This window comes from Emydura macquarii, unplaced genomic scaffold (genome assembly GCF_026122565.2).
Source record: "Emydura macquarii macquarii isolate MOO-44397 ecotype Brisbane River unplaced genomic scaffold, CSIRO-AGI_Emac_v2 contig_2897, whole genome shotgun sequence".
In the NCBI taxonomy this organism is placed as follows: domain Eukaryota; kingdom Metazoa; phylum Chordata; order Testudines; family Chelidae; genus Emydura; species Emydura macquarii.
In genome coordinates, this window is record NW_027133034.1 from 29,758,139 (window position 1) to 29,771,883 (window position 13,745).

At 35.2% G+C, this 13,745-nt stretch overlaps 1 protein-coding gene across 7 annotated transcripts in view; it reads right to left on the reverse strand.

The window, feature by feature from the left end:
* Positions 1-13,745, reverse strand: part of FER (FER tyrosine kinase) — a 316,011-nt gene that overhangs the window by 71,381 nt on the left and 230,885 nt on the right. For 6 of the 7 annotated variants that reach the window (XM_067569167.1, XM_067569169.1, XM_067569168.1 and 3 more), the window contains one exon: positions 8,014-8,137. In XM_067569167.1, coding sequence (XP_067425268.1) covers positions 8,014-8,137 — 124 coding nt within the window. Of the gene's footprint in view, positions 1-677; positions 1,221-8,013; positions 8,138-13,745 lie in introns of those variants that run through there. The other variant, XM_067569171.1, reaches the window with a different exon arrangement.

The following is a 13,745-nucleotide window of genomic DNA, read 5'->3' on the forward strand; positions in this document are numbered from 1 at the left end:
ACAACTCCTCCTTGGAGCACTGCGAAGTATTGCCACATGCACATAGTCTAGTTCTGCTTGAAATACACCCTAAGTGCCAGATTGTGGCTTTTCTAGCCACTGCCACATTACGGACACATGCGCAAAGGCACTGCATCAGCAAACTGTGGCTGGAGACATTCTGGCTTTAGAAAATACAAGCAGGCTGAATTCCTCCAGGTGCACTGGGGTAGCACAACAGTAGCAATAGTTGCTATACCATTTACAAAGGAGCCACATTTGTTCCCTCTCAGCACCAGTGGCACTCAACTCTTCCTGGACTGCTGAGTGTGATTGGTGGTATTAATAATTGCTCTACTCCTTTTCACTTAGGGAGGGTAAACAGAAAGATCCTACCTGCTCAATGCACAGGTGAGGGGAAAAAAAGGGTTCCCTCAACCTTCTTCACTACACTCATGAAAGATCAGATCATTTTCACATTGTACTGAAGTGTGGAAATCAGGGTTAACACTATACTTAAAAAGGCAATCTTAAGAACGTGATAATTCAGGAAGGATTTTTTTTCCCCCTATAACATAAAGAAGTACTAACCAATTGAAGAAAAGTTCAGTACAAAGTAGTAGTTCTCTCATCAAACTTTTAAGAGAAGAGATAAGATTTTACTATTTCTATAACAGAGTCCATGATGATTTCAAACATACTCCTTTATTTTAGAAGCAGATACTTCATCTAACAGAAAAACAAGATTTTAATGTATGGCAAATGATTTCTTTTCTGCACTGTTTCAGTTCTATTGATGACACCAACTCTATAAAGGAAAAAATCTTGTTTGCTCATATATGATCAAACAGCATTATTAACCACCAACACTACAGAACTATTTGCGTCAGTAGTAAATAATTAAACATGTTCTCTATTCATGAAGCAGGAGGTCACAAAAATGGTATTATGCAAACTCATTTCATTTTACCTAAACAATTTTAAAATGATTGTAAGAAGCTGGCTAGCAATGGCAATGACTGTACACTAAAGTACAACTGACAAAACACCCACCTTTCTAAAGACAGATAACTTAATGCACATAATACATCTCTAGTTGAAATAGTAAAAATACACTTGAGAGCCTAAGATTGATATTCATTTCAGGGACAGAAGATACAAGGCTTTCTTTTATTTTAAAATAGAAATAAAGCCTCCTGAGATTTTCTTCAGAATTTTTGTAATCCTTAGTGTCAAGATTGCTAAAAAAAAACAGAGAACAGCATATAAAACAAAAACTAAACATGAAGACTGGACTTAAGAAAAATCAGTAAAAATCAACCGAAGAGAATTTATAGATATTCTAATAAAGAGGAAGAAAATAAGCAATTGTCTAGTTATATATTCACTGACTTTTAGTGGAACAGGATTTCACCCTGTGGGCCTAACTCAGACACTGTTAAACTTTGGTGTTTGTAAAAACTGCAAAGATGGAATTAAAATGTACTGGATTTGGATTTGGATGAAGTTAAGGAGAGCCCCCCACCCTGAAGCAGGAGTAACCTGATTAAGACTCGGAATAGCTGGAAGAGGAAGCATTTTGACCTAAACCTTGAAGGCATCTGCTCTAGGTCTGGTTACGGAAGACTTTCAGAGTATTTACTCCATTGAATGTCAGGGAGGCTGCAGTAGAGAACATTACTTCACTGGTGCTTGGCCATACCTTTTCTCATATACTGTATGTATATGGAAAAGAGTGGCTTGAATTTGGCATTAAGTATAAGCTATATATTTAAGCTTAGAAGGACTAGGTTTTTACTGGTAAATGTCAATTTCACCATACATACACAAACCAATGAAAAATATTTCTATTGATAATAATAAAAATTTACAGACAGGCAAAGTAAGAAAAATGTTGTTTGAGAACTTGAGTTTAAGTATATTGACTTTATATATTTTGGCAAGTGAAGTTGACAATACAGCTATTACTTTATAAAGCTTTAACTTTTTTGAATCTCTGCATCTCATTGAATCTGATTAAATAATTGTCTGACTCCCCCCATTGCCTGATCCCTCCCATAATTTCCCACAACTGTGAAAATTTAAAATTGATAAACAGGAAAAATGAGCTTAAAAATTAAACAGTGACATTCATTGAAATGATAAAAAATACAAATCTAATTCTGCCAAGCCTATATATATTGCAGATGCATAGTTCATGATTTATAGCTAATGATTTTAAAGAGAAACTGGCATCATAATCTTCTTAAAAATTGACTGATGTTTAAAATGCCAGCACTTCCTGAATTTATTTTTTAAACCTTAAAAAAGTTTCTGTTCTTCTATTGCAATTCGTAAAGGTCCTTCAGCAATGGTGAAGCCAATCTACTTATCAGGGAAAACACTTACACTGATCCTGCAAAAAGTACTATCAAATGATCAAAATAAACAAACTGAAAAAAAGAGAAAAAAAAATCTGCTAATTTTTTTCAGTTGTAGTAATCTTATGTGTTTTAACTACTGTTGGCACAAAATTACAGATGAAAATATGATTTTCAAGTTCAGAGTGTCCCAGTGACAAATGGTCATACTATGTTATCAATGAAAAAGATGAAAGAAATCCAAGGGATAATTAGTTTAAATCAATCTTCGATTAATTTAATTACATTTTAATTCTCCTAATCATGATTCCTATTAATCATTAGGAAAAAGTAGTGGTGGAGGGAGGGAAAGTACAATATATATATATATATTCATTCTATAGGTATAGTCTCTAAACCAGACTGATTTGCAACAAGATTGATTTGGAAGCTAAAAATAAAGTTACAGCTAAATGTATTCAACAAATGCAATCAAATGTTGAAGGAGAAAAATCAGTCATAAATGCTTATCCAGCCAGCTGAGATGATTCACATCTCTATGTTAATCCTGTATTTTTAATTAACAGACAAAATGGTAAAATCTAAACAATAGCATGTGGTAAAAAATGAAAAGCAAGAAACCATTTTTCAAGCTCAATTTCATTAAATGGAGATGCAGTAACTGTGTACTGCTGTATTTGTTCAACTGCTCTTTGCTTTTTTGTTTTTAAGTAACACCTCATGCAAAAATGTTTTTTATTTCAGCCTACTGATTTCTGTTCTGTCTTCTGTTCTGGTTCAAGATGAGATAACTTCTAAGCTCTGGAATTTAGATGAGCTCAGAACATGGATTAAACTATCACTCACATGCATTAAGCATTAATCATTGTAAATCTAGCATGCTTAATTTACACACATACACTTGCCACAAAACAGACAGGAGCACAATAGGAAGACATAAAACAATGGCCAGGGCTGCTATTGCACTGACCCAACTATTAAATGATCAAGTAAAAGAATGAATCAATCAGTGAGTTTCAAATAACAAGATAAATAACTTTTAAATATAAACTCCTAAAGGGGTAAGTTCCAGGCACATGCAGTATAGTTTCTTCAATGGTATCATGTTAATAGTAGTAGACTCAGATGCTGAGCAATCTTCAATTTCATGATAAAGCAACTCAAATGCACATACTTTGAAAGAATGGCAAAATAAATACAGTAACTGGAAAAATATGCTAGGGCTCTGAGAAGATTAAAATAAACAGAGAAAAGTACTGCAGAAAAAGCAAGGTATGGAAGCAGAATATTTTCCTTTTTAGTTGCAATCTACACGATAGAAACCATTTCTAATTATATATTATTTTTATTTTTTGACAAAAGCAGTAATCATAATGCCTTTCTGCAGTGTGCTTTAAACAAAATAGAAGCTATTCTGCGATCAGGTCCATTTTTATCTATCTTTAGCTCTCCCCCTCCATCTTTTTTTTTTAAACTCAGAAGATGAACTTTCAATCCCATGTATTTTCCAAAATTCCTGTTACTTTTCATAAGGCTAATGCCTGATCATACGTTTAATTTAGTTTTGCCATTACAATAAAACATTGTGTAGCACTAGGCTATGTCCTTGTCTTATCCAGCAATGCAGGAGAATAGGAAGGGACAGGGACTCCCATATTCTTTGCACAGCCCACAAAAGGAATACAGATGTATCCTTGGTGTTCAGAGAAACACAAGGAGTGGAATCACAGGGGCAACTAGGAGGGGAATAAATGGAACTGTGGCTCTACCACACATACACTCCAGCTAACGAAGCTGGCAGGCTGCAAAGTATAGGTACATTTGCACACACACATGCAAGTATAGGATCATAGAAGATTGGGATTGGAAGGGACCTCAGGAGGTCATCTAGTCCAACCATATGCTCAAAGCAGGACCAACCTCAACTAAATAATCCCAGCTGGGGCTTTGTTTCAAGGTGGGCCTTAAAAACTCCTAAGGATGGAGATTCCATCAGGTTCCTAGGTAACCCATTCCACTGCTTCACCACCCTCGCAGTGAAAATTTGTTTCCCTAATATCCAACCTAGACCTCCTCCACTGCAACTTGAGACCATTGCTCCTAGTTCCATCATCTACTACTACTGAGAACAGCCTACCTCCATCCTCTTTGGAACCCCCCATCTGGTAGTTGAAGGGTGCTATCATATCCCCTCTTACTTGTGTCTTCTGCAGACTAAATAAATCCAGTTCCCTCAGAAGTCATGTGCCTTCTGCTGGACTCTCCAATTTGTCCATATTCTTTCTGTAGTGGGGAGCCCAAAACTGGACACAATACTCCAGAAGTGGCCTCATCAGTGCCCAATAGAAGGGAAAAAATCACATCCTGCGATCTGCTGGCAATGCTCCTACTAATGCAGCCCAATATGCCATAGCCTTCTTGGCAACAAGGGCACACTATTGACTCATCATGAGCCTCACAAAAAGATGCTGTAAATTACTCCACTACCACAACAGCTCAACTAAGGAGTACAGGGAGATACTGTGGCTCAATGAAGCTCTTTCCAGAGCTTCTCGCTGGAACAGTTCAGGCTCTACACCATCCCTCTGGGTTCAGGTTGTGACTAAATGACACAAATTTAGTCTTTAGTAAACATATATAAAAATCTGATAATCTGTCTTTCAAACTCACTGAGCATTTGCCATTCTGGTAATACTAGTTACTAAACTATGCTAACAGGAAGAAAAAAGGTTCTATGATACCTAAAAATATATACTGAAACACTAAATATATGTATTTGAGGCCTTGAGCCACAATTTTTCATTATCTGATTACCTGCCAAATTCAGCACCATCAACTCATAGACCCTAATAAATGTACATTATGTGCCACCATTTAGTCAGATATTTTGCTAAGAACTCAGAACATAGTATACTAAAGTATTATTCAAGTATTATGAAAGCTGAAATGTATATTTTGATATAAAGTTTACTGTCCTCCATATTTCATAACAGTAGTGTTGAATAGCTAATTTAGTTTTATAATTTAATCAAGCAGTTATAATTATTTTCTTTAACGTGTTTACAAGAAAAGAATATAGACACTGCATCCTTTTAATAAAACATTCTTTTTTGTCATCAGATGTGAGAATTCTGAAGTTAAAGAGTGAGCAATTACAAAGTAGGAAATTCACACACCTACCTTCCCACCACATATACCACATGCGATCCAGCACAGATTTCTGTATTTCACGAACCATTTCTAACTATTGTCTAAATTGACTTTATTTTAAACTTATGGATGCTGCAAAGCTCCACCCACACTAATAAGTCATTGTTTCCACAGTAACTAAAGTGGAAAAAGCAAAGGGAATCTAAAAATAGTACAAAACGAACAAAATTTCACAAATCTCTGGCATTAACAAAATATGAGATGATGCAACGTATACAAAATTTTTATCACCCTTGTTTGAGAAGGCCTGCATAACTTACTCATAGCTCAACTTTGCCACTCTTGATTAATACGGGCATCCCAACTCATGATAATAAAAACTTCCTATCACCTCACACCACCATCTCTCTCTATCCAATTTAGACCTTGAACCATTCTGTATGTGTATATATACTTTTCAAAAAAGCTCCCTAAAATACTGGTTGGAAAAAAAGATCATTAACAATTACAAAAATAAAACAAATGCTACTGCCAATGAACTAATTAAAACCACTAGAAGATCAATCCTGAAAACACTTGGCCACAAAATTAATCTGATTTGGGAGATAACGTTTAGGGTGGCACCAAACAAGAAGAAATACTAACCAAGTAATATAAAAATAACTGAATGAGCATACAGGTTTTAAAAATTCACTGTAGATGAAATTATATCCCCCCAAATACGATGATACATGATTGCATTTGAAAAACCCCAGTCTCCTTCACAGATAACAAGGGGCAACCCCCACATGTACAGTGAACAGCAGTGATGCCAATTAAGTTGAAAGACCCAGGAAATCTTCCTCCAGAGTTTGAAGAAAAGCACAGGGCACCTCTCCAAAAGTAAATCATTTCTTTCTGCAATTATTTGTTTGCATTTTGCAGCTGTCATGTTTTTATGTAATGAAAAATTGCCTTGCTCTTTTTTCAATAATCACAACTACAGAACAAGATACTACAAAGCTCCAAAATACCAGTTAGTTAGTTATTTTTCCCTTTGTTTTTATTTTCTGGAAATTTTGAAGATCTGAGCAGGCATTTCTGATCTAACAGTGAGTAGGGATTAGGAACAAAATTAAATGATTCAAATTTATAAGGACATTTAAAAGCACTTCATGTTTGTGATTCTGCTTTGATTTATATTGTGATTATATTTTCTTAAGAAAATACCATGCTTCAATTCATTCTAGTATGTTAGAATGCTGAGTTTTGAATCCTGTTGTTTTCCCATATTGTTTGTAATACCGCCCTAAGATTACAGTATTGGATATTTTACATTTAGACATCTTTTTGTTCTATATTTCTTATGTAGCACAAGCTAACAGGAGTGTTTTATTAATTTATTTGTGCATCAGCATAATTGATAATGTTAATACAGCTTTGAGCATGGAGTTTGATAGCTAATTGTAATTCCGCAAATGGATGTGAAGTAAAGCACAAAACCTAGGGAGACCTACATTAATAATGTCTACAAATTTTTGTGAAGCATATGGTGGATTTTTTTTTCTAACTACATTTATTTTTTTAGAATTTATAGGACATTCCCCTATCCCAGATTAAGATAAACCCCTTAACTTGATCCATCTGATAGTGGGACAAATTCATACCTGAAGTAAGGGAAATATCATTCAGGTCTCTAACAATCTAACTTCAGTGGAGTTCTGCTAGGTATGAAATTAGACCAGTAAAATAGGTTAAGCAGCCCAGACCTTAGTTACAAACTTTTTTTAAACTGTAGTTTCAGAGACAGGTCACCATTGTAATAAATTTTTCTCTCCATAATGAAATTACCATCATGTTTCTGTTGCCTTACACTCTCATAGTGATTCGTTTATGCCATACTAAAAAGCTACACATTGGGTATTTGGGAAAACAAACAGGGGTACAACTCTTTAAATTCCACTGAAATATAGTGATTATAGAAAGCTCCACAGTGGGACTGAGTTGGAAAAAAAGGCAAATATATTACTAGAAAGTGTAGGGACTGTTTCGAAAGCTGGCATTAGTGAACAATTAATATTGTTCTGCTGTACAGAATTCCTGCTGTTACCCCATCTTCATGATTTTACATATCAGTGGGTTTCCCTAAAGTGGGAAATGCCAGTATATTAAAATGTTCTTCTGGCTATGCATGTCTCTCTTAGCTTCAGACATAACCCTAAATGGTTAATTAGTTTCTTTAATTGTGGCATAATCCCTTGCTGCCACATCAACCATGTGCTTCTTTACTCAAATCCTCTCTCAGTGAGCAATTCATTGCATGTTTAACTTGTCTTTCCTATCTTAGTAGTTGAATAGCAGAACAGCTTCAAACTAGAGTTAGTAATCATTGAATTCAAAACACAGATACAGATCTTTTAAAAAACATAGCCTGTTTTAAATTTTAAAGATCCATCCAGTTTATATTTAGCACTACACATTTAACCTATTATATAGCCATTAAAGTGGCCAAAACTGTAGCATAGAAAATAAATATCTTCCTTACCTGTGTATACAATTTTTAGATTCGAGATACGCCATACCAGCAGCAGCATCTAATGAAAGTTTCACTAACTGTTTGGTTTTTAGCTCATCCTTCTTCTTTCTTAAAAAGGAAAGGAAATCACCTCCTAGAGAAACAGACAGATGGACAATGAGACATGATAGCAATGATACTCACATTTATCTCTCATAGGATGCCTAACTGAACAAAAAGTATTACACACTCAGCTATGGTTTTCAACCAATTTGTTTGAGGCTAGGATAAAAAAGAAAATGGAATGAATAAATTCCCATCAGTTAAGCTGCCCTGAGTATTACTCTGAGTGCTTCAAGGTAAAAGCTGCACAAAGAATTAAAAAATTTAATCAAGCCCATAATCTTGCTACACAATACTTCATATTTGCCCTATGTATAGTCAATATATATTTGCATAACAATGAATTATGGACTAAAGAATTTATTGTTAATAGGGTGTGATAAAAAGTAGCTTTAATCACATCTGTCAGCTGCAATGGTCTATTAAAAATGGCAATAGGTAATGCCTCTGCGATTGATGATTAGGACAAAAGTAAATGAGAGAGAAAGATTATGGGAAACCATGCACTTACATGCTGATGGTTAGAAACTTGCATTGAAGTATAAAATAAGCCTCGTTGCAGCAGGCAGTACCAGAAATCATAGTATAGCTTTTTCAAGTCTCAAGGTTTACACGTTATATAGAGAACCATTTCTCCAGCCTTCATTTCATTTTACTGTGTACTGAACTGATTCTAGTGATCTCCTCTCAAGTAATGCCCCATGACACAGTTTTTATATTCTGTCTTTCTTAGCAAAGGAAAAAGCATTACCATATGTTAAAAGTTTCAGCTGGGATTTTCTTAGCAGGATATATCTATTTATATTTCACACTAAGAAATAAACTACAAGGTTATTAGAGAAAGGTTTATTAACAGCAGACATTTTCTCCTTCTAGCTCTATGGCACTCAAATATTCAGCTACAGTGTTTGTGAAAGAATTAGCATCTTAAGTGTCATCTCCTGCACTTTTTACCCACTTTACCAAGGATCTGTGCTTCTTTTGATATACAAACTCTTGAGGTGATAGTTTGTTCCTTAAAGAAAGGTCAAAGGAAGCTTCACCTCCAGTTAAAACTCTGCTGCTTTACCCCCCTTTGATTGCCCATGGGTTAGTATGATAATAGCATAGGCATTTAAGAAATAAATATGCTTTTCTTGTAACTTTTCTGATTAACTTTTTTTGTCAGGCAAATGTGACAAGAGAAGGTGAATAATGTTGTATCTTTTATGTATCCTTTATCATTTAACAACTCCCAGGAATAAAATGAGGTTTTAAAAAAAGTTATGTACATAATAGACATATAGATGCACACATTCCACTTAGGTGTGTACATATGTATATATCATCATACACTTGAATAATGAGTATGAAATGATGTGAAATGAGTTGTTTTACATGCTAGATAGCATTACATCTGCATAAAGATTACAGTCTCAATCCTCAAATGCATGCAGTACAGGCTAGGCACAACTGGGGAAGAAGGGGAGAACTACAGCAGATTGGGGTTCTCAATTCCAGGGCTGACCAAGGGCTGCTTATGGTGTAGTTTAGAGCAGCAATGGGGCTTTGCTAAACTACGCCTATCTGCCCTAAGGGTATGTGCAATAAAACATCGGGGGGGGGGGGGGGGGAAAGGAAGGGTCCCACAGCAAGGAATCCAGCCCAAGCCTGGATGTCTACACTGCAATTTTATTGTCCCGCAGCCCTGGAAAACCAACTCAGCTGAACTGGGCCAGCCGTGGGTGTTTTAGTGCAGTATAGATATATCTTAAGGGTCTCATCTTGGCTAAGTAATGACTGAAGACTAATGGTATGATCAACTCTATGGTATAAGAGTCAAAACAGAAGAATGGTTTAAGAGAGTGCACCATAAATAGGAAAAATGGGATGAAAATAAGCATGAAAAATGTGAGCTGACTATTAGCAAAAAAACTTCCTGCCAGTGAGTTCTATTAGGGTATGAAATAATCTCCCAAGTAAAGTGGAAGAAGCCCCATCGTTTGGGGCTGAACTGGATAATGCTCTAGGACATGTACAATGGAAAACAATCCTGCATTGACATAGGGTGGACTAGATGACCAAGTAGGTCTTTTTCATATCTAACTGTTGTCATACTTTGTCTTGAAATCAGGACCTGTCAAATAAAGCAGGATACAAGTTCAGAGAGAAAGTATATATCAAAGAACTTCCTTTATAATTGTACAAATAAGGAGCTGCTGTGTCAATAAAACTAAACCAATAATTATCTAGAGATAGATCTCAAATATTATTAGACATTTGAAAATGAAGACAGAGTGAAATGGATGCCAAGTTTATATATATTTCATCTAATATTCTGACTGATGGAAAGCACGTGCTGACAGAGAGCTATCTAATAAGCAAGCATTCCATCAGTGAAGGTGGCCTTTCCTATTTCCAGTACTGCAATAGCATCTTTTTAGTCATAACATGGGCTTGTAAATCATCTCCAGGAAAAAATAAGAACTACTATGTTTATAATTTAACTATATAACTTTTTGGTTACATAGGTAACACTCATTATTATAGGTGTAAGGAAACATTTTAAATGTTTCTGAATAATTTAAATACCAATATTTATGGAAACCATGAGTTTTGTTAAGTTGCTGATATAATAGATAATAGAATAATAAAGAGATACAGAATTCCCAACAACCTATTGCAGAAGTACAAGAAAACAAAGCCCTGACCACAAATGAATTAATTGGAATTGAACATGGAAGAGAAAAAAACTTCTGCTCCACGTACCATACCGAAGATGAAGGAACATAAGAGGAGGTTATTAAGTCCAAAATATAAAAGATCTGTCCATACAAAAGCACCCTAGGATAAATAGCATGAGTTAAAAATCAACCAAGGACACTACAGGAAGCCTGCATACAGTCTCTATAACAAAAATAGAGCTCTGGGTTGATTTGGTCCCAGTGAAGGCCCTAATTGCTGAAATCTCAATAAGTTGAAAACAGCCAGTCAGTTTAAGGTCCAGAAAATCATGCCACAAGCTTCAGAACTGAATCTTGCTGTTATTGAAAAATGAATTAATGTTGCCAATTAAACTTTGGAGAGAGAAGGGCATATTCCAGTAACAGTACTAAAAATGATAAAAATAATATTCAGTGAAGTTTTTATTGTATTCCAACATGGTTACTCCACAATTCAAGATTCTGAAGAAACAAATATACGGGGGACTCATCACCATGCAAAATTATAGATGTTATAAAATGTAGCAATCATTTTGGAGATTTCAGTTTTATCAGCGTTTAATTTTGTGAAGTTCTTTGACATTTATACATTTAAAGGTGGAAGACATCAGAGGATGTTCTGTCACTGAAAAGATCCAGATATTCCACATAACAGCACTAAGATATGATAAACCTGTGAGTCAGCCAAAATGTAAATATTTTAAACAGTAAGAAAGCTAAAGTGGAGTACCTAGAGAACACTCTGTTCATAGCTGATGTTTCAATGCTAATAATTACCTCATTACTGTAATCTTCAGCCTCCCTTTTCCTTATTCTCTTCCCTTTTGGTTGTTACTCTAATGAGCCATCGCTAAAATTAGATTACCCGCCAAAAGGGTTTTCACTGTGACTTTTATTTATTCTGTAAAGCATCAAACACACATTTGGGTACTGTTCAAAGATAAAAGCAATAATAAAATGCTACTATATTTTTGCAGTGCAACTTTTTCTGCAGCCCCTTTGAGAAAGCTACATTAGAAATTGGTTTATAATCAACAAAATAATTGGGGGTGGAGTTGGACAGTTATCCATGTTTGGAAAAAAATGTCCACTTACTTGAAAAGGAACAGGAAAATAACCAAAGTAGTTTATTTCACAGTTTTGGTAAAAACAAACAACAAAACTTCAGTATGCACCAACAAATGACCCATGCAGACCAGGAATGAAATACACAGGAGGAAATAAAAGACCAGACATAGACAAGAAACTTCTATGCAGGTCAGAAAAGGTGGGCAAAGTACAAGAGCTTTTAGCAGAGTCTAAACTGGAGTCAAAAGAGGAAAATGTTCAATAGGAAACAGTACTCATATATGGTATTTATTACTAAAATAGGACGGAAGATCAAGAAAGCAAGAATTCAATAACTGAGATGGCTGAGATCATTTCTTACCATGAGGATTCAAAATCTTCTGGGAACTCCAACAAAGTAATTGGCCTATTCCTTCCATGAAAAATTAACTCTCAATAAAATAGGCAGTGTTCCGCAATGAGATTCTTCTTTTATATTGTTCAGAATTAGTTTTCTAGCTCAGATTTGTTTTTAATGGGAACTCCTTGTACGTGATTGCCTTAAGTGTCTTGTTAAGAAACAACAGGACTATCTATCTGAAATGGACAACTCAGTTATCTGTTATTTTAACCACCAGTCTTGCTGGGTCTAATAAACCGCAAGGACCAAACTTCATTGTGGCAGAGAGGATGAAAAGGAAAAAGCAGAGAGGAAAAAAGAAACAAGATTAAAAAAAAAATAAAGATTTTAAAACTGAAAATTCAAAACTAACAGTGGCAGAGAAATAAATGAGTTTCAAAGATGCTTCTAATTATGAATAGGCTCAAATATAAGTGTGAACAGAAGTTGAAAGATTTCATACATTATTTTTCCTTTTTTTTTTTTTTTTGCAAAGATCTGTGTAGATCAAAATGAATGCAAAAATCACTCAGTACAAGTGATTTATCATTCACCACAATAATACCTCCAGTAACAAACGACTAAAGGTAAATAATAACAAGATAATCATCTGAAGTAAAAGGAAAGCTAGCTATAACTATACAAACATTTAGAAATAATAAATCAAGGCCAGAACACTTCTCTTTCCCCACTGATAGATAGGACGACCAGATACCATGTGTGAAAAATTGGGAGGGGGCAGGGAGTAATAGACACCTATATAAGAAAAAGCCATGAATATTGGGAGTGTCCCTATAAAATCGGGACATCTGGTCACCCTATTGGTAGATATGTCTAAAAAAATATGCCACGCAGTGTTCTGTAGAATTGCCCCAAAAGCAAACAGTAATAAGCCACAACTTTATACTCCTTAGAGTCCTCTTTATGAAACGATCTCAAAATACTGTTTATTTTACAGCCATTAAATATTTTAATCAGAATTGTCAAGGTCATCATCACCTTAGCAACTAGAATTTTTTAGGTATTTACAGGAAGAGAATTGAGACATTAAAAAAAAAAAACAGATTCCAAAACTGAATGTATTCTTAACAGTCCACAAGACCTCTTCTCAATCAGTTTCTCTGGCACCAAGAAAAAAGCAAATTTCTAAAGTCTGTCTTCCTACCTTAGCAAGATGCTGTGAAACACAGTATGCTGAGTTTAACCACTCTCACTGGATTAAAATAAACGAAAATGATTTAACCTGCAGTATATCTAGGACAACTACAAACACCATTTAAACCCACCAGTTCTCAGGCCACTCATCACTCCAATCTGTATTTCACATCTCACACTACAGTCCTAGCTCTGTGCCACAGCTTCTTGTAGCAGCTACAGCACTGCCAGGTCTCAATGGTCACACGATCCAGCAACCATATATCCCATGTCAACTCCAGTGGACACCACCCAGAATTGGACCATACCTAAATGAATCCCCAAGACACTTACTC